General features: G+C 53.2%; 1 protein-coding gene across 3 annotated transcripts; it reads left to right on the top strand.

Annotated features, from left to right (window-relative positions):
* The first annotated feature begins 113 nt into the window (after nt 1–113).
* Nucleotides 114–15280, top strand: LOC104337062 (cryptochrome-1). 3 transcript variants are annotated; one of them, XM_075442739.1, is made up of 11 exons: nt 123–1246; nt 4632–5064; nt 6285–6401; nt 8077–8224; nt 8901–9041; nt 10442–10612; nt 10777–10917; nt 11401–11552; nt 12540–12637; nt 13186–13296; nt 14430–15280. In XM_075442739.1, exons 2-11 carry the CDS (start codon nt 4652–4654, stop codon nt 14591–14593), a joined length of 1656 nt encoding a protein of 551 aa, XP_075298854.1. In that variant the 5' UTR covers nt 123–1246; nt 4632–4651; the 3' UTR covers nt 14594–15280. The 3 variants fall into 3 exon arrangements, with proteins under 3 accessions (XP_075298855.1, XP_075298854.1, XP_075298853.1); XM_075442738.1 differs by having other exon boundaries at nt 124–1246; nt 4629–5064; XM_075442740.1 differs by lacking the exons at nt 13186–13296; nt 14430–15280 and adding an exon at nt 13098–13173 and having other exon boundaries at nt 114–1246; nt 4629–5064.
* The last annotated feature ends 2189 nt before the right edge of the window (nt 15281–17469 follow it).

Genomic DNA, 17469 nt, shown 5'->3' with positions numbered 1-17469 from the left:
TTGGAAGAGCCCCGCAGGCGGGAGCAGAAGCCCCGCCCCTTTCATAAAATCCGCTGTGTGGGCGTGGCTTGCGCAGTGCCGGCTGGGCCCCGAACCGCGTTAAACCTCCGTGGGCGGGGGGGGCGGCGCTGGCCCGGGCCCTGCCCCTCCTCCGGCGTTGTGTAACTGGGCGCGGCCGGGCTGGGAGCCAGGGGCCGGGCCAGCCGGAACCGGGCCGCGGGGCAGGAGGTAAATACGGGGCGGGGGCGCTGGGAGCCGCCGGGCTGGGCCCAGGGGTCGCTGCTCCCGTCCTCGTCCCTTCCCTGCCCGTCTGAGCCCCCCCCCCGGGCCGGGTCCCTGCCGCCGGGCAGAGCCCCCCGGACCCCCTGAGCAGCGCCCGGCTGAGCCCCTGTGGGCGGGTGGTCCTGGGGCTCCGCTCCGGTGCGACTTGAGGTGCCATTTCCGTGTGCCCATGCTGCCTGTGTTTATTTATCACCTATATATCCTCATCACCTATATATCTTCACATATATAGTGCTATTTATGGATCACCTGCGCTGTCAGACCCAGTGCAATGCCGCGGCGTGGGAGCAGCGGCAGCCTGGGGTCGGGCGCGGTGCGGCGACGGGGCTGCCGTAACCCCGCGCACGCAGAAAAACGCGTTCTCAGATCCCGGCTGGGGAACCGCTCTCCGGCCCGTCGAACCCAAACGCTGTTCCACAACCAGACAGCGGCAACCGCTCCGCTTCGGCAGCCCAAGCCGCCCTGTCGGAGCGCGGTCGCGTGGCAGCGGCGGTTTCCAGCTGGCCGACACGGGTATTTAAAGCTTTATAATTGCATTATTGTCGCTTCCGAAGCGGACAGGCTTACAGCCAAGGAGAACCTCCGTGGTTTGACTGAACTGCACGCTCGAGAGCGCCCGCGGAGGAAATTAAACTGTGAAACGTTTCCCTCCCAGCTCCCGGGCCTCGCTCTGTACGTGCCCGCTCTTGCTCTGCGATCCTCCTCCTCCTCCTCCTCACTCAGGAATTACACAGAAGCCTCAAGTAGCTCAGGCTTTGACGCGGAGCCCACCTCGCTGCCTGTATTTATGGTATTTTGAGCGTTTGAACCTGGGCACCTCGTTTCTCGATGCTTGTAAGAAGGGGAGCGGCACAGCTGGCTTTGGGTGCCGACACTCGGACGCCCGCCGGCAGAGCCGCCATCGGCAGTTGTGTGGCGTCCTCTTCTCGGGGCGACATGGTGTGAAGACCCCAGAGACCTCAAGGTAAGGCCCTGTTTGCTGATCTGGGGGTTTCTGCTGTGGCACGGGGATGCCTCGGGTGCCGGGCGTGTTTTCTGCCGGCGCTGGCTGATTTTTGGTGAGCAGCAGGAATGCAGACGTGGCAGGGAGGTGAGCGGCCCTAAGTCACCCGTTCGTGGGGAGCTGGGAGGGGAATGGTGGATAAATCCTGACACAAAGTTGGTTGTAGCGCCTGCTCTGCCTTCCCCCGTCGCCCCAGGGATCTTCCCCTTCCTCAGAGCAGGGCAGGAGCGTCCGAGGGTGCAGCCCCTTGGTGCTGAGCCACCCCCTCCTCTCCGCCAGCACCCGCAGTGCTCCCAGCCCCGCGCACAGCCATCGCTCCCTGTGATGGGTGCCAGCCCCCCACCCAGCCCCGACACCCCCTTGGCTCCAGGCTCAGGCCCTCCCCAGCGTGCCCCAGCCCCTTTTAATGGGACCCTTGCTCACCGCCAGCTCTGATTAACCCAGCCCCCCGCGCTGGGAGCCCCAGAGCTGCCCTGCAGCCCACCCAGGCCCCTTCCAGCCCTGTGCCCAGTCCCTGCCGTGGTGAGGTCCCGCTCCTCACAGCCCCACAGGCTCTGTCCTGGGATGGGGGTGTTCCCACAGGCTGTGTGGGGAGGCCCCATAGAATGTGTGGGGCCAAGGGTGTGACCCTATCGGCGTTATGGGGCTGCAAGGCCCTGGGCTCGGGGTGGCCCCTCGGTGAGGCCAGCTGCTCCTGCCATGGGGTGCAGGGGCTTCTCCTAGCACCCTTCGCATGGTTTGCTACCCCAAAGTGCCAGCTGGGTGCTCCCCAAGCAGCGGGAGCGTTGCCTTGTTTTTCCAGTTCTCCCAGGACGTGCGGGCAGGGTGGTGCCCCGGAGAGCACCCCACAAAGCGCAGACCCGGGGCGCACAGAGAGCTGGACCTGGGGTGCAGGGAGAGCACCCCGCAAAGCCCGGACCCCCTGCTCGGGTGCGCGCGGAGCTGCCCAGCGCTCGTCAGCCCCCGCCTTTGCAGGATTCCCTTACCGGGGGGTTGCACCAGGCTGCGTCGTGGCCTGGGAGCGCGACTGGGTTTGTCTCGGTGGTGCTGAGGAGGGGTTTTGGGAACAGGGCGAGCCCGATCGTCCTTCGTGAGGCCGGTAAGGCTGCTGGCTGGGGGTCAAACGGGGACAAGGGGCCGAGGTGCCTGTCGCAGACGTTCGGGAGGGTGTGAGCGGAGCAGTTTGGCTGGAAGAGCTGAACTGGATTAGAGATTATTGTTTGGTTCTCTGCTGATCCCTAATCTCTTAATTCTTCTCCGGGTGGTAGCGCTTGAATCGGAAGCAGGCGTGGACCCGCGTCAGAGGTGGACATTGAGCTTCTCCCCTTCTAGGTGGGAGAGAGCAAGTCGGGGAGATGCTGCGGGGTTGGTGCCAGCACAGGGCGGCAGCTGGGCTCGTCGTTTCGGTTCGCTGCTGTCTTACGAGGCCGTCGCCCTCGAGCAGAGCAGCCAGCAGCTCTGGGGCAGCTTCTCAGACTCTGCCCTGAGCTACCCCAGGCTGACGGCCAAGGTCAGCCCTCCTGCCTGTCCTCTGAACTAAGCTGGAGCAGTTCAAAGGGGAATGAATGTGTGCTAATCGCTACATCAGCCCCAGCTTAGAAAAAGACTAGTTTTGTGCAGTTATCACCACCCAGCTCTGTTGTGGAGAGAGGAGGACTTCTCCTAAGCTCCTGCTTAGGAGCACCTTGAGGTCTTCTGGGGCTAGGAAAGATGGAGAAAAACTATGGCAAACCAATGAACTGAGATATTATGCTCTTGTATCGGCTTTAGTTAGGCTGTGCTTTGCTTTCCCTGGCCTTACCTTGAAGCTGTAAGGGTCTTGTTAGCGAGGAAACATGCCAGGTCTTTCAGATGTCTCCCACTGAAATGCAGAAAGGCTTTTCACTGCCCGAGTGACTGTTGTATCAGGTCTCTGGTGAGATGAGGGCTCCTGCAGAGCCGTTCTGCCCACAGCCCGGTGTGTGCGAGTGGAGGCAGAGCTCCCCGAGTCATCTTCATGCTGTTGACTACAGAGGGTTTCCTGATGGCCACATCTGTGGGGTTACAAAATTTTTTTTTACAGTAAATCGGACTCTGGAAGCTCTGTTTTGATTCCTTCCTTCTGCTGAGGACTATTGGGACGTAATTCAATTCAGGGATTTAATTTAAGGGCTTGAGTGACTCATTTGGGGAAGAAGCCATTCTCTGTGGAGCAAGGTGGTGATACAGCTGCTGAAGGGTGGGACCTGGCTGAGGAGACCGAGGAGAGTGGTTTGGTCCTGTTTCTGCTTTTCTCTCTCACAAAAACTTACCAAAACCCAGAAGAGATTTGCAGTAAAAAGAGCTGAGCGCTGTTTAGAGCTCCGTTTCTAATTGTTAATTGACCTTGGCCAATGGTTTCCTTCCTCTTGTTTAACATCTTTATCAGTGATCTGGATGAGGGGATTGAGTGCTCCCTCAATCAGTTTGCAGATGACACCAAGCTGGGCAGGAGTGTTGATCTGCTCGAGGGTAGGAAGGCTCTGCAGAGGTATGTGGACAGACTGGATCGATGGGCTGAGGCCAACTGTATGAGGTTCAGCAAGGCCAAGTGCCGGGTCCTGCCCTTGGGTCACAACAACCCCATGCAACGCTACAGGCCTGGGGAGCAGTGGCTGGAAAGCTGCCTGGCGGAAAAGGATCTTGGGGTGTTGGTCGACAGCCGGCTGAACATGAGCCAGCAGTGTGCCCAGGTGGCCAAGAAGGCCAACAGCATCCTGGCTTGGATCAGGAATGGTGTGGCCAGCAGGAGCAGGGAGGTGATCGTGCCCCTGTACTCGGCACTGGTGAGGCTGCACCTCAAGTACTGTGTTCAGCTTTGGGCCCCTCACTACAAGAAGGACATTGAGGGGCTGGAGCGTGTCCAGAGAAGGGCAGCGAGGCTGGGGAGGGGTCTGGAGAACAAGTCTGATGGGGAGCGGCTGAGGGAACTGGGGTTGTTTAGTCCGGAGAAGAAGAGGCTGAGGGGAGACCTTATTGCTCTCTACAACTATCTGAAAGGAGGTTGTAGTGAGGTGGGTGTTGGTCTCTTCTCTCAAGTAACCAGTGATAGGATGAGAGGCAATGGCCTCAAGTTGCATCAGGGGAGGTTTAGGTTGGATATTATGAAAAATTTCTTTACTGAAATAGTGGTCAGGCAATGGACCAGGCTGCCCATGGCAGTGGTGGAGTCACTGTCTCTGGAGGGGTTAAAAAAATGTGTGGATGTGGCACTTCGGGACATGGTTTAGCAGGCATGGTGGTGTTGGATGGATGGTTGGACTTGGATGATCTTAGAGGTCTTTCCCAACCTTAATGATTCTATGGTTCTATGATTCTCTTTTAGCAGATCTGAGGAGAACAGCCGGGATGCTGCATCGCACCGTTCATCTTTTCCGGAAGGGACTTCGGCTTCATGACAACCCAACGCTGCTGGCCGCGCTGGAGTCCTCGGAAGCCGTCTACCCTGTCTACATCCTGGACAGAAAGTTCATGACGTCCGTGATGCACATAGGGGCCCTGCGGTGGCATTTTCTGCTCCAGTCCCTGGAAGATCTCCAGAAGAATTTGTGTCAGCTGGGCTCTTGCTTGCTGGTTATTCAAGGAGATTACGAGTCTGTTCTTAGAGATCGCGTCCAGGAGTGGAACATCACGCAGGTGACTCTGGATGCGGAGATGGAACCATTTTACAAGGAGATGGAGGCCAACATACGATGTCTGGGAGAAGAGCTGGGGTTTGAGGTGCTTTCTCTGGTGGGCCACAGTCTTTACGATACCAAGCGGTACGTTTATTTTAGGATTTAGCAAGCATCAGGGAGAAAAGGCCGAGTATTTTTGTCTTTCTGCATCCTAATGTGTTCCTTCGGAGAAAACTGGGCTATCTGAGATGAGCGTGGCACTGTTTGCTGGAGAGTTTTTGTGTGTTGGTCTCCTGGAAGTAACAGAAGAGGTTTTGCATAGGCGTTAGGATGTTGGGCTGTGATTTCAGCCAAAAGAGTTTGTTAATTTTTTCCTTTTTGGCAGTTTAATTCACAGAATCCCAGCATGGCAGGGGTTGGCAGGGCCCTCTGTGGGTCACCCAGCCCAACCCCCTGCCCAAGCAGGGTCACCCAGAGCAGGCTGCACAGCACCGCGGCCAGGCGGGGCTGGAATATCTCCAGAGAAGGAGACTCCACAGCCTCCCTGGGCAGCCTGGGCCAGGGCTCCGGCACCCTCAGAGGGAAGAAGTTCTTCCTCATCTTCAGCTGGAGCTTCCTCTGCTTCAGTTTGTGCCCATTGCCCCTTGCCCTGTCGCTGGGCACCACTGGAAAGAGTCTGGCCCCGTCCTCCTGACACCCACCCTGCAGATATTTGTAGGCGTTTACGAGGTCTCCTCTCAGCCAGAGTGGAAGGAATTTAACGCATTTAGTAGCACTTTCATACGCATTTTTTGTGTCAGGTTTTTTGTTAGTCTTTCTCGTTGACTTTCACCGGTGTCTGGCCACGCTCGGAGCCAAGCGGTCACGCAGAGCTGAATGACTGAAGGTATCGAAATGAATAATAACAGGGAGGTAACCACTGGGAGCTAAACCAGCCTTAACAGTGCAGTCCTGGAAAGCCCCTCAGTTACCTAAATGAGTGGATAACTTGTGGCCTTCAACGCAGGCTGTCTGCACAGGTGGCTGCTCGCGTAGAACTGTTATTTACTGCCTTGAAGCTGGGGTTTTTTTTTGTGATCAAAGTCCTGCACCTTGCGCTCTGCCCTCCTGGCTGTGTCTGGCTGCACAGAGCTGCCCAGCTGAAGCCAGGGCTGGCATCCCAGTCCCAATTTTGTTGCCTCGAGTCCTGAGAGACCGCTCTTGGGCTGGGTATACGTTCACCCAGGGGAGTTTTACTTGTAAAATCTGTAATTTCCACACTCGGTTGCACGAACTGGGGCTGTTCCCCTTCCTGTCCACTGGCAGCTCCAGCTTCCTTCTTGGTTTATATTGTGGTGAAAAGTGATCTTGCTTCTTTTTTTTAGGATTTTGGACCTGAACGGTGGGGCTCCCCCGTTAACATACAAGAGGTTCCTTCACATTCTGTCTCTGCTTGGTGACCCCGAGGTACCTGTCCGAAACCTCACAGCTGAAGACTTCCAGTGAGTAGCTCCTAGCCAGCAGGAATTGCAGGTCCTCTTTCTCTGCCCAGAAGAAGAGCCGGGGCCAAATGGCAACGGGGTGTTTTAGGTATTACCTCGCATTACTTGTGTGCGTGGAGGGTTATCGACTGTACATACAGGGGATGGGATCCTGCTGTTGCTCCAAAGACTTAAGGTTTTGCAAAGGCACCCTGAGACAAACTTTTAAGGTATGTGAAAGTTTAACCGAGGAACGACGAAGGAATTACAGGTCTCTTTCTCAAAGGCATGCTCTAGATTCCTCTCAAATTAAGATTTTAGGGCAGGAATTGGATGACCCACTGTAGTTTATTTTACGCAGGAGGTTCAGTGGAATAATCATACTGCTCCCTTCTGGCTTTAACCCTTGCCTCTCCTCCCCTCTGCTCTGTGGGAAGGAGGCACCAAGCTCCTGTCTCCCAGGCCTTGAGAAGAAGCTCAGGGTCAAGGGTGTCTTATGTTTAGCTCTGTCTGAGGAGAGGTCTGTGATCCAAAGGGAGGTAGGATCGGGGTAGGAGAGAGCTGGCCGCTGGGGATGGGACTGCAGATACCTGGCTTTCCTGTGTCGGGTGCCTGCTGCGTGAGCAGATCTGTGTCGGTGACCCAGGCTTAGGTCTTCCCACCCTGGGGGAATCCTGTTAATTCATGAATGTTGTCCTCAGAGAGTCCCATGATGAGACCCATGTAAGTATTGGCATAGATCAGTTCCTATATTTTTTCTTGCACTGTTTCCCCCTACCCCCTGTCTTTTTTTTTTTCCCCCTAATTTGTTTATTTGCACTTTTTAAATTAACGCTGATGAGAGATAAGTGGTTGACATGCTTCCCAGCAGGCCTCTGTTATGCCAGTGCTCTGAGAGCTGCACTGGCCCCTTCTGTAGGTGTCTGCAGCAGAGCTGAGCTCAGTTTTTCCAGGTAAGTAGAAAGATCTCTACTGATCTCTGAGTTAAATGGTTTTTGAGAAGTCTGCATACCACTGGCGCTTCCCTCAGCCTCCTCTTCTGTGTTTTACGGGGGGGAAAACCAAACCCTGATGCACTCGCAGGGTGCAGAGGCCTTGGGGAAGCCTCAGCAGCTGAGGCTGCAGAGGAGATGTGGGGGGGCTGCTCAGAGGCACGGCCTTGGGGACCCCCCGCCTTGGTTAGGAGGGAGCAGCTGGGGATGCAGCCTGGGGAGCTGATCTGCCTCCTTCCCTGAGAAACCTCTCCCAAAGCAAACCCTCCCCGGAGGCACGGGGGCTGGACTGGCCTTTGGAGGCTGCACCGGTGCCCCATAATTATGTTTAGAGTCCGAGGAGGCTCTTGGTTCTGTCCCAGGGAGGGATGAGATGGCTGGGGAAGCTGGAGAGGAGATGCCTCCAAGCCTTACATGGTGGGTGGGAAGCGAGAGGGATGTCTGAGCTGTGGGGGTCACAGCCAGCTGCTCTGAGCTCTGATTTGGTGGATCTGTTCCTGTTCCTCCAGTTCAGGCTGGAAGTGCAGGACGAGCTCCTTCTTCCATGGGGAGAGTGCAGCCTGGGGTCTCTGGCCGTGCTTTCATTCTCCCGTGCTCTGGCTGTGCCGCGACAGAGGACATCTTGACGTGTGCAGTGGGCAGGGGTCTTCCTACCTCTTCTGGCTCTGGTTCCTTCTTTGAAGGAGGTCTCTCTCTCCCGTCAGGAGATGCAGGGCCCCCGAGCCGGGCCTGGCTGGGCATTACAGGGTGCCTCTCCCCACGGAGCTGAAGATCCCCCCGGAGAGCCTTTCCCCCTGGAGAGGAGGGGAGACTGCGGGGCTGCAGCGCCTGCAGCAGCACCTGACTGACCAGGTCAGCCTGGATGTTACGTGGGTGACGCTGGTGGCTCGAGGTGGGCTGAGCTCAGTGTCCTCCTTGTACGTGGGTGACGCTGGTGGCTCGAGGTGGGCTGAGCTCAGTGTCCTCCTTGTATGTGGGTGACGCTGGTGGCTCGAGGTGGGCTGAGCTCAGTGTCCTCCCTTTACGTGGGGTTGTGCCTGGACCTCGAGAAGCTGCTCAGCCATGGAGTCCTGTTCCAGCTCCAGCTGGGTTTTCCCTGCTGAAGCTCAGCTCTTGGCACCCAAGCCTGCCTCGGTGCTGGCTGCTTTGAAGCAGGATCTTTACCCACTCCTAATTTCATAAAGTGGGACAGATCTTCAGCGTGGTGCTGTTGGACCGAGAGAGCGGTTCCCCGTGTTACAAAATCACCTGGCGCTCTGGGGAGAGCAGAGCTTCACAGCACCCATGGGTGAGACACAGCCTTGACGTTGGGCTTGGAGGAGGATGGTGGCCTGGTCTCAAGGCTTTTTTGTCCTGGGTGGTGGCATTTGTGAGGGGACGGGTGGTGGGAGCATTTTCCAGGCATGACATTGAACAGGCGTCTGTGATGCAGAAGCCAGTTTCCAAGAGGTGTTTTATCCCCCTGTTTCTTTAGCTGGACGTGTGTCACCTTGTACTGCCTGAACCTGGATGTCTGTTTTCATTTTAGGGCTGGGTGGCAAGTTTCACTAAACCGAGAACAATCCCAAATTCGCTGCTTCCAAGCACCACAGGCCTGAGCCCGTATTTCAGCGTGGGCTGCCTGTCCGTTCGCACCTTTTTTTATAGGTTGTCAAACATTTATGCTCAGGTAAGCAAATAATTGGTCATAGTTAATCAAATCCAGCACTCTCACGTGTCTGGTGTGTGAAGCTAGGGTTTAACACTCGGATCATCTCGGTAGAGATCTGGTGCATCAAAAAATGCAACTTTGCGAATGTCTTCTCGCAGTGTCCTATGAAGTCTGCGAAGTGGCTTTGTATGTGTACAGCTGTTCCTAAGGAAGTCTTGGAAATATGATAAATAGGGAGCAATGAGACCTGGAAGCAGCAGGGAAGCCCAGGAAAACCTTGCTAAAATTCAAGGAGTTGAAGACATCTGCCTGATGTTCAAGTGAAGTTTTTGGTCGGTTGTTGTGGTTTAACCCCAGCCAGCAGCTAAGCACCAGACAGCCGCTCGCTCGCTCCCCCCGGGTGGGAGGGGGGAGAGACTCGAAGGGGCAAAAGTGAGAGAACTGGTGGGTTGGGATGAAAACAGTTTAATAAGTAAAGCAAAAGCCGTGCAGACGAGCCAAGCTAAGCAAGGGCTTTGTTCACTCCTTCCCATTGGCTGGCAGATGTTCAGCCATCACCAGGAGAGCAGGGCTCCATCACACGTCATGGGGACTTGGGAAGACAAATGCCATCACTCTGGACGTCCCCCTATTCCCTCTTGCCCCCAGCTTTATATGAGCGTGACGCCACGTGGCCTGGGATATCCTTTGGGTCGGTGTGGGTCGGCTGTCCCGGCTGTGTCCCCTCCCAGCTTCTTGTGCCCCCCCAGCCTGCTCGTCGGCAGGCCAGCACGAGAGGCTGAACAGTCCTTGACTGCTCACCAACAACTGAGACACCAGTGTGTTATCAACATTCTGCTCATCCTAAACCCAAACCACAGCACTACACCAGCTACTAGGAAGAAAATTAACTCTGTCCCAGCCGAAACCAGTCCATCAGTTTAGCCTGTTCAAGCAGTTTGGTTTCTAGAAAGCATCTGTTTTCATCTTAGACGAGTTTTAACCACAGCATAAGCCAAAGCCGACTTCTGAAAACTTGTTTGGTTCTTAAGAAATAAGTATGGTTGAAAACAACCCAAGAAAACCGAGGTTTCCATGAACCTTCTTCTTGAGACATGGCTAAGCCACCTGAATTCAGCTAGCCGAGCAGTTAATATGTCAGTAAACGCATGTTTGGTTTAAGAAATCCCAGTGTGAGACCATTTTGGAAGGTAGATAGAGAATGTTTGAGGTAATCCTGAGGTCTAACAGAGTTCAGCTTTGCTTTTGGGCATATAGCATTGCTTCAGATCTTTGATTTCTTTGGCTTTCGTGGTAAAACTCCATGGAGACAGTAGCGTAGTTAGATTAATCTTTATTTTGTGGGTCTGACAGTCGCTAAATGAGTGAGACTGCAATGGTGTGTATGACCTGAAGCTTCCGCCTCGTGTCTTTTGCAGGCCAAGCATCACTCTCTGCCCCCGGTGTCGCTCCAAGGGCAGCTTCTGTGGAGGGAATTCTTCTATACGGTGGCAACAGCAACACCAAACTTCACCAAGATGGCTGGGAACCCCATCTGCCTTCAGATCGGTTGGTACGAGGATGACGAGAGGCTCCACAAGTGGAAAACGGTAACAGGACGCGTTGCCCCAGCTGCGACAGTGCAGTTCAGAGTTTCTCTGTTGCCCTGGGGTTGGTCCCTGCTGGCTATTTGCAGTGGGGCTTACAGCGGTGTGTAGGACAGAAGCGTGAGGAGGCTTCGTGCGGGAGAGCTGATGTTTCTCTTCTGCCGCAGGCACAGACGGGGTTCCCATGGATCGACGCGATTATGACCCAGCTGCGCCAGGAAGGTTGGATCCATCACCTTGCTCGGCACGCTGTCGCCTGCTTCCTGACGCGGGGGGACCTTTGGATCAGCTGGGAAGAGGGCATGAAGGTTCACTTCTGCTTTTTGGTTTTCTCTGTTCTGGCTGACCTTGAGAAACGCCTGCAGAACCTGAGCCTGGCAGTGGGAGCTGGTACTCAGAGCAGCGCGTCGGTACTGAGCCTCGCTAGAAATCTCACGGTCTCCCGCTGGAGTCTGAGCCCCGCTTTGCTGGGCGCAGCGGTGAGAGGTCGTTCCCATCCCCAGGGCCTGATGATTTTGGATGATGAGGATGTCGGAGACCTGCTCAGTCTGCAGCAGGCCCCCAGGCCAGACCTCTGGGCTTTGGGTTGCTCCGTCACTGCGTCCTGCTCTAGCTTCCTCCTGGCAAACTGTCTTGCTGGAGAGCAGAGCCTTCCCGGTGTGCCCTGCGAGGAGGGTGGCCCAGACCAGCCAAACCTCACCCTTTGTCTCCCAGCCTATTTTTGTTTATTTTTTGCAACTTCGCCATTTCAGGGGTGTTTCTCTCTTTCTCTTCCCGTCCCTGAAGTGCAGGTGTTTGAAGAGCTGCTTTTAGATGCTGACTACAGCATCAATGCAGGCAACTGGATGTGGCTGTCGGCCAGCGCCTTCTTCCACCAGTACACACGGATCTTCTGCCCCGTCCGCTTTGGGAAGCGCACGGACCCCGAGGGGCAGTACATTCGGTAGGGCGATGCACGGCACGGGACGAGTGCTCCATTGGAGCTTTCCCGGCTCCTCTCACAGCAGGAGCTGATGAACTTGGTCCATTTGGAATGTAAACCCCTGTGAAACAGGTCATAGAAATGATTTTACTTAACACATGGGGAAACTGAGGCACAGAGACAGAGAGACATGCCCGTGGTTGCACAGGTGGTGGCTGAGCAGAGGATTGAATGGATTTATGAGCACCTCTTGGCTCCAGCACCGTGTTTGATCACCAGGCTGGCTGCTCTTTCTACAGGGCTTCAGTAGAACCTCCCCCAGCTCCCCCTGCTCCCGGCTCTCCTGGCTGTCTTGCTTTTGCAGGCGGCCTGATTCATTTCAGACACTTAAGTTTTATCTCTCACTCTGAGTGAGTTCTCTTTGCTTCAGAGTCTCAGCTTCCGTATCTCGAGGGAAGGTCCTGATGGGCTTTCGCATAAGCAGGGGGTGATTTGATCAGCAGGGTGCTGATGTCTGAGCAAGCAGCTTCTTTTCCCCACACCTCCTCTTCCTCACATCCCGTCTAGCTTTGGGTCTTGTCACGGGGAAGCCCGTGCTGACACACCTGACAGTCGGGCAGAAAATTACTTTGCTGTTCTGTAAGAATTTTTTAGATATTTTAATTTGCTTTTGAAATTTATTGAAGTTTAGGATGAAATGACAGTGAAAATGTTAAAAACCAAGATATTTTGGATGAAGTCAAAACTGAAGTGATAATTCTATGTTTCCATTGTTTAAATTGACCCATTTATTCTATCCTGTAAAGTTAACTTTTGAAAGATATCACCCTATGGAAGTGTCAGAACATAAAACCAGGGGGTTTTGTGCAAAATAAATGAGAACTTCCCCGTGGATTGTAGTCTCGCTATGACCACCATTAACATGGCATAGGCTGGTTTACACTTCTTTTAGATGTATAAGTATTTATCTGCAGGGTTATAAACCCCCATATTATTCCTGTTTTGTAGGAAATACCTGCCTGTACTGAAGAACTTTCCCTCCAAGTACATCTACGAGCCCTGGACAGCACCTGAAGAGGAGCAGAAGCGAGCGGGGTGTATCATAGGTAATTCCTTCGGATACCCTGCTAAGGATTTTGCTGCTGCTAAACGTCCAAAATAATTGCATGCGTGAGCTGGAAGCACCACGCTTCCAACACAAGTCATGCATTTATCTGCTGAAAAGGGATTAATCCAGCAGTCTACCTTCTGTCAATTCTCCTTTAAAGTTTTTCACTGGAGTCTAATCTCAGAGTTTGTATTTTTGCCTCAACTTCGTGTCCTAAAACTATTGGATCATTGTAAGTTGTTGCCTTTGCACTTATCTGTCTCGGATGCTTGGCTGTCTTTCAGTAGTGTCTGAACATCTTGTGCTTTTACACTTGCTCTAATGCGTCTCTAAAGTCTCTTACAAGTTTATGTCTAAATGGGAGCTCTCCCTCTGATGGAGAGAAACCGGCTTTTCTGAAGAGCGGGTCACGTGGTCCATCTTAGATGCCATTTATTTCAGGAAATACAATATTTCAGGAAAAGCTGCAAGCATTCGCCCTGGTGCGAATCCAGTGAAGCATCCTTGGTCAGTTCCGTAAAGGCCACTGTCTCCGTGTTGCACCAGGTCAGGATTACCCCTTCCCGATGGTGAACCACAAGGAAGCCAGCGACCACAACCTGCAGCTGATGAAGCAGGTCAGGGAGGAACAGTACAGAACAGCCCAGCTCACCCGAGGTAAGAGGCACCGCCGCGCTGGGTGCTCAGCGGACTGCAACGCAGAGGCTCTCACCAGCTTTGGGGGCTGGTTTTGGGCTGTACTTCTAGTTACTGTTAAAATGGTGTCCCAGGAGGGAAAACCAGAGGTTGAGGAGTGTCCCTTCCCTTCTGGCTGCCCTTGCAGGCTGGGAGCTGCTTGTGCCTGCCAGAGGAACACCTTCCCAAAAGCAGACCTTCTCTGTCTTCTGTGGGTCTGCCCAGACTCCTCAGCTCCCAGGTTTGCCAGGTGTACCTCCACAGTGCAGAAACCTTCGGAGCCCTGCCCACGCCTCTTGTGAGCCAGAGCAGTGTTGTTTCTCCTTTTTGCCATGATCTGCCCTGCCCCGTAGCAGCCATTATTTGAGATTCCCACTGACCACTAACGAGTGAAAAACCGTCGAGAGCTGAGTAGCTCTAAGAAGTTTACCTTTTGCCCTTGTTTTCTGAATAGGTTAAGCACATGTACCACAAACTGATAGTTATCAGGTAAGGCTGGAGCACTCAAACTTTGGAGGAGCCTGAATTAATTTGGTATTTCCAATCACACAGATGTTTCACTTAATGGCACCTGTGCTCTTAAAATTGAAATCTCATGGCCTGTGACCAGCTCTTTAGCCTCAGAGGAATCCTCTGCAGGAAGGAAAGTGAAGCAATGCTTTTGTGTTTAACGGTATGCTGTAGCAGCCTCCGTAGATGTTACAGCAGTCCAACGTGCAGCAGCTGAGGGGAGCTGAGGGGAGCATCCTCGATTGCTCCTTGATTGCTCCTCGATTGCTGTGGTCACCTGGAGTCAGTTGTTCCCAATCCTGTGCATACTGATGTCTCCGGGAGGCTGTACGTTGCTACCATCCGCATATAACCAATGTATGCTGACGGTGTTTCCACAGACCCTGTGGTATAGGGGAGTAAGTGCTGTGGTTGCTGCTGGAGATACAGAAAGCCAAAGTCTGAGAACCAGAGTCCCCTGCTCCCAGCGTTGTTCTTGTTGCCTGTAACCAGAAGCATTTTCTGGCGTGCTTTGTAACTTCACCCGCTGCTGTCATTGCGGGCTGTTGCACTGGAATCGGAGGAGGACTTGCCAAACGTTGATTCTTCTTTCCTTCTTGCTGTAGATGATACTGATGACCCAATGGAAATAAAGGTAAAGCGCGACCGCCCTGAGGAAAGCATATCAAAAGGAAAAGTGGCCAGGATGACAGAACAAACGGAGATCGCATCAGGGATTACCCATTGGGAACCAAAAGATGGCAAAAGGGGAAAGCCAGAGGCCAGCTGAACTGGACAAACTGTACTCACTGCTCCGCCCTGCAGATGAGGCCTCTTGTTTGTGAACTGACCTCCAAGGAAAGTGTCGTATCTTGAATGTGTTTGTTAGCACAGTTATTTTGAATGAAGTTGTCTGTGAGTGACTTGCAAGCCATCTGTTGCCGCTGTTGGGTGAATTCAAGAGGTGACTCGTTTTGACAGGGCATGATGCGATGGTATGTTCAAATCTGCTTGCTGTTCATGCATCTGTCTAAGCAGTTTTAGCAGTAAATACTCGTCTTTCCAACATGCCCAATAAATGTCAGTTGAAGAATACACGCACATTAATGTGATCACACATTAGTGTTAAAAGCATGTCTTGTAGAGACAGAGGTTTAGGGATTTTCAGGTACGGTTTTTAAGTTCACAGTTTCTGCTTGCAGTCCCCAGCCTGGGGAGATACAGCAGAATGCAGCCCGTTGTACGGCTGGGTGTAGTTGTTATTACTTAAACGGGACTTCTTATGCATTGTGAGGGTGACGTTGCAAATTGTCTCACTGAATTATGGCTGAGGTACCATAACTCTCCTTCTTGGCTAATTCCTCTAGAACTGTAGGGTGCATATTATTCTATCACGTACCACATCTAAAAAGTTACCCTTCCATTGAAATGTCTTGTTGTGACGTTTCACAAAGCTGAATTAGTCAATTATCTTTGTTATGGGGGGGGGGTTTGGTGGGGTGGGGGGAGTGGAGTGGGTCTTTAATCACTGTAGGCACTATTTTTGTTTTAAAAAGAAATAAAAACTATTTCTGACATGAAAAATGTAAGGTCTTTAGAGTAATCTATTATCACAGTTGGCATCTATCGGTCGTCTATGGAAACCTGGCTGTGAGACAACTCCAGCATGATCCAGTGCACCCAAGTTCCTTCCCTTTGAAGGCATCCATGGACGTAGCGCAGAAGCAGCACAGGACCCATGTGTGCTGGGAGGAGACCGAACACGGCTCCCAGCAGCATCTGCCAATGCTGCTGGTGCCCACAGGAGCTGTCGGGGTGGAGCGTGACGGCAGCAGAGCAGCGGCACTGCCTGCTGTTTCTACAGTGAGTACAAAAGCTGCAAGGACTGTGAGACTGATCTGAGAGGCTGGTTGCACCCTTCCGCTGCGCCGAGCCCGCATCGAGCTCCTGGAGAAGCTGATGTTACTCGACATTTTAGCTCTTCGGCAAACTGAGTGATCTGCAAGGATGACCAGAATGAAAGGCAGTTACCGAACCCTTTACGAGAGGGAGAAGGCCAGTGCAGTGCTTGTTGCTTCAAGGAAGATGATTACTGCTCTGAAGCCTCCTGGCATCCACTATCTTTTTAATTGGCTTCCATCCTGCGCTTAAAGGGATTTATTGCACCCGTGTCTGCAGTGCTGTAGCCCAGTGCAGGTGGCCACAGGAATGCAGGGCTGGTTCTTGCCTCATGTTTTAAGGCAGAGTCATTGCCTTCAAGCCCTAAATGGGCTGGTCTTTGGTTACCTAAAACATCCCTACCTTGGAGTGCTTTGTGTCACCTGAGTGTCATGGTGAGTCCTGGGAGCCGCCTAGCGTGGCAGAAGACAGGACCATCAGCAGCTGCTCAATGCCTTTGGCTGTTCAACATCGCCTCTAACATTGTGACATAGGAGATGACTTCGGATGCTCAATGGTCATGAACATGCAGGCAGCCAGAGTGGCATCACCCTAGGAGGAGAGATGTCCAAGCATGCAGGTGGCCCTGGTCAGCCATCAAAGGAGTCAGGAGGATCAAGGCCTCTTTGGGACTCCTTTTGTTGCAAAGCAGCTGCAAGGTCTGGTCTTTGGAAGGAACAGGGCTTGTGCCTACTAAGGAGTTGAGGTAGGAATAGGAGCAATGTCCGAGCAAGAAACAGCAAGAGTGACTGAGCTCTGAGACAGCTGCTTCTGGCTGACAAAGTAGCAACGGAAAAGTTCCTGTGAAGCAGAAGGTCTGAGGTCTGGTTTGTAACCTCACGGCGAAAGACTTGCTCAGTAAAAATGAATTACTGAAGGAGAGTATTTGCCTCTGCATCTTCTTTTTCTCTGCTATGGGGAACCTGACCTTGGAGGCGACAGTATTTGCGTGTGGAATTGGTCAGATTTTGAGCCAACGAAAGCATGTGGCTTTCTGCCGATGCAGATCTTGTTTCCGGGGCATGGAGATGAGCGATGGCGTCTTAGCTGTGCAGGCCTGGTGGGAGGCATAGATGCTCCCACTTGGCAGTGGTAATATCTGAATCTGGCTCAGCTTGAGTGCATTTACTACAGTAGAGAAAGGTGTCTGATGATGATTGATCTCGCTTGGCAGGTTTTTTTGCCACTCCTGCCCCTCCCTTGGCTCCCTCACTCCTCTCCGACATGCAGAATGCTTCTCTGTACGGCCAGGTGATATTTTTCCTCATTCTTCCTTCTTTATGAGGCTTATCTTTGTAAGTTTACACTTTCAGGGTTGTGAGTTAGGGCTTTAGGTGTCTTTTCTGATCTCGTTTCCTTTGGTTTGTGTCACAGTTGATGGAAACAGGCACTTACACGGTGGTGAATCATGCCATAGGTAGGTGGCCAAATTAGGTCATCTGCCTGCGGTGACTTCTGCTTCAGAGGGGCCTTTCCCAGCCAGTTACAGAGTGTTTAGAGCTGCTTTAGGATTTTGACACCAGTGGAGTTGATGGACAGCTTCCTTCCTTGCTGCTGAGGAAACCTTCAGGGCTAATAGCATTCACCAGTCCAAACAGCTTCATTGGTTGGCTTGAAGGACTGAAATCACTAGCTGAAAACAGGAGTGACTCTATAACCTCACCCCTGGATGGTGACGAGTGGGTCTTTCCCAGGAGTGACAGCAGAGGGCAGTTCCACGCCCCACCT

This window comes from Opisthocomus hoazin, chromosome 25 (assembly GCF_030867145.1).
Source record: "Opisthocomus hoazin isolate bOpiHoa1 chromosome 25, bOpiHoa1.hap1, whole genome shotgun sequence".
NCBI classification, from domain to species: domain Eukaryota; kingdom Metazoa; phylum Chordata; class Aves; order Opisthocomiformes; family Opisthocomidae; genus Opisthocomus; species Opisthocomus hoazin.
Note: the sequence above shows the minus strand (reverse complement) of the source record. Positions and strands in the feature narration are given on the sequence as shown.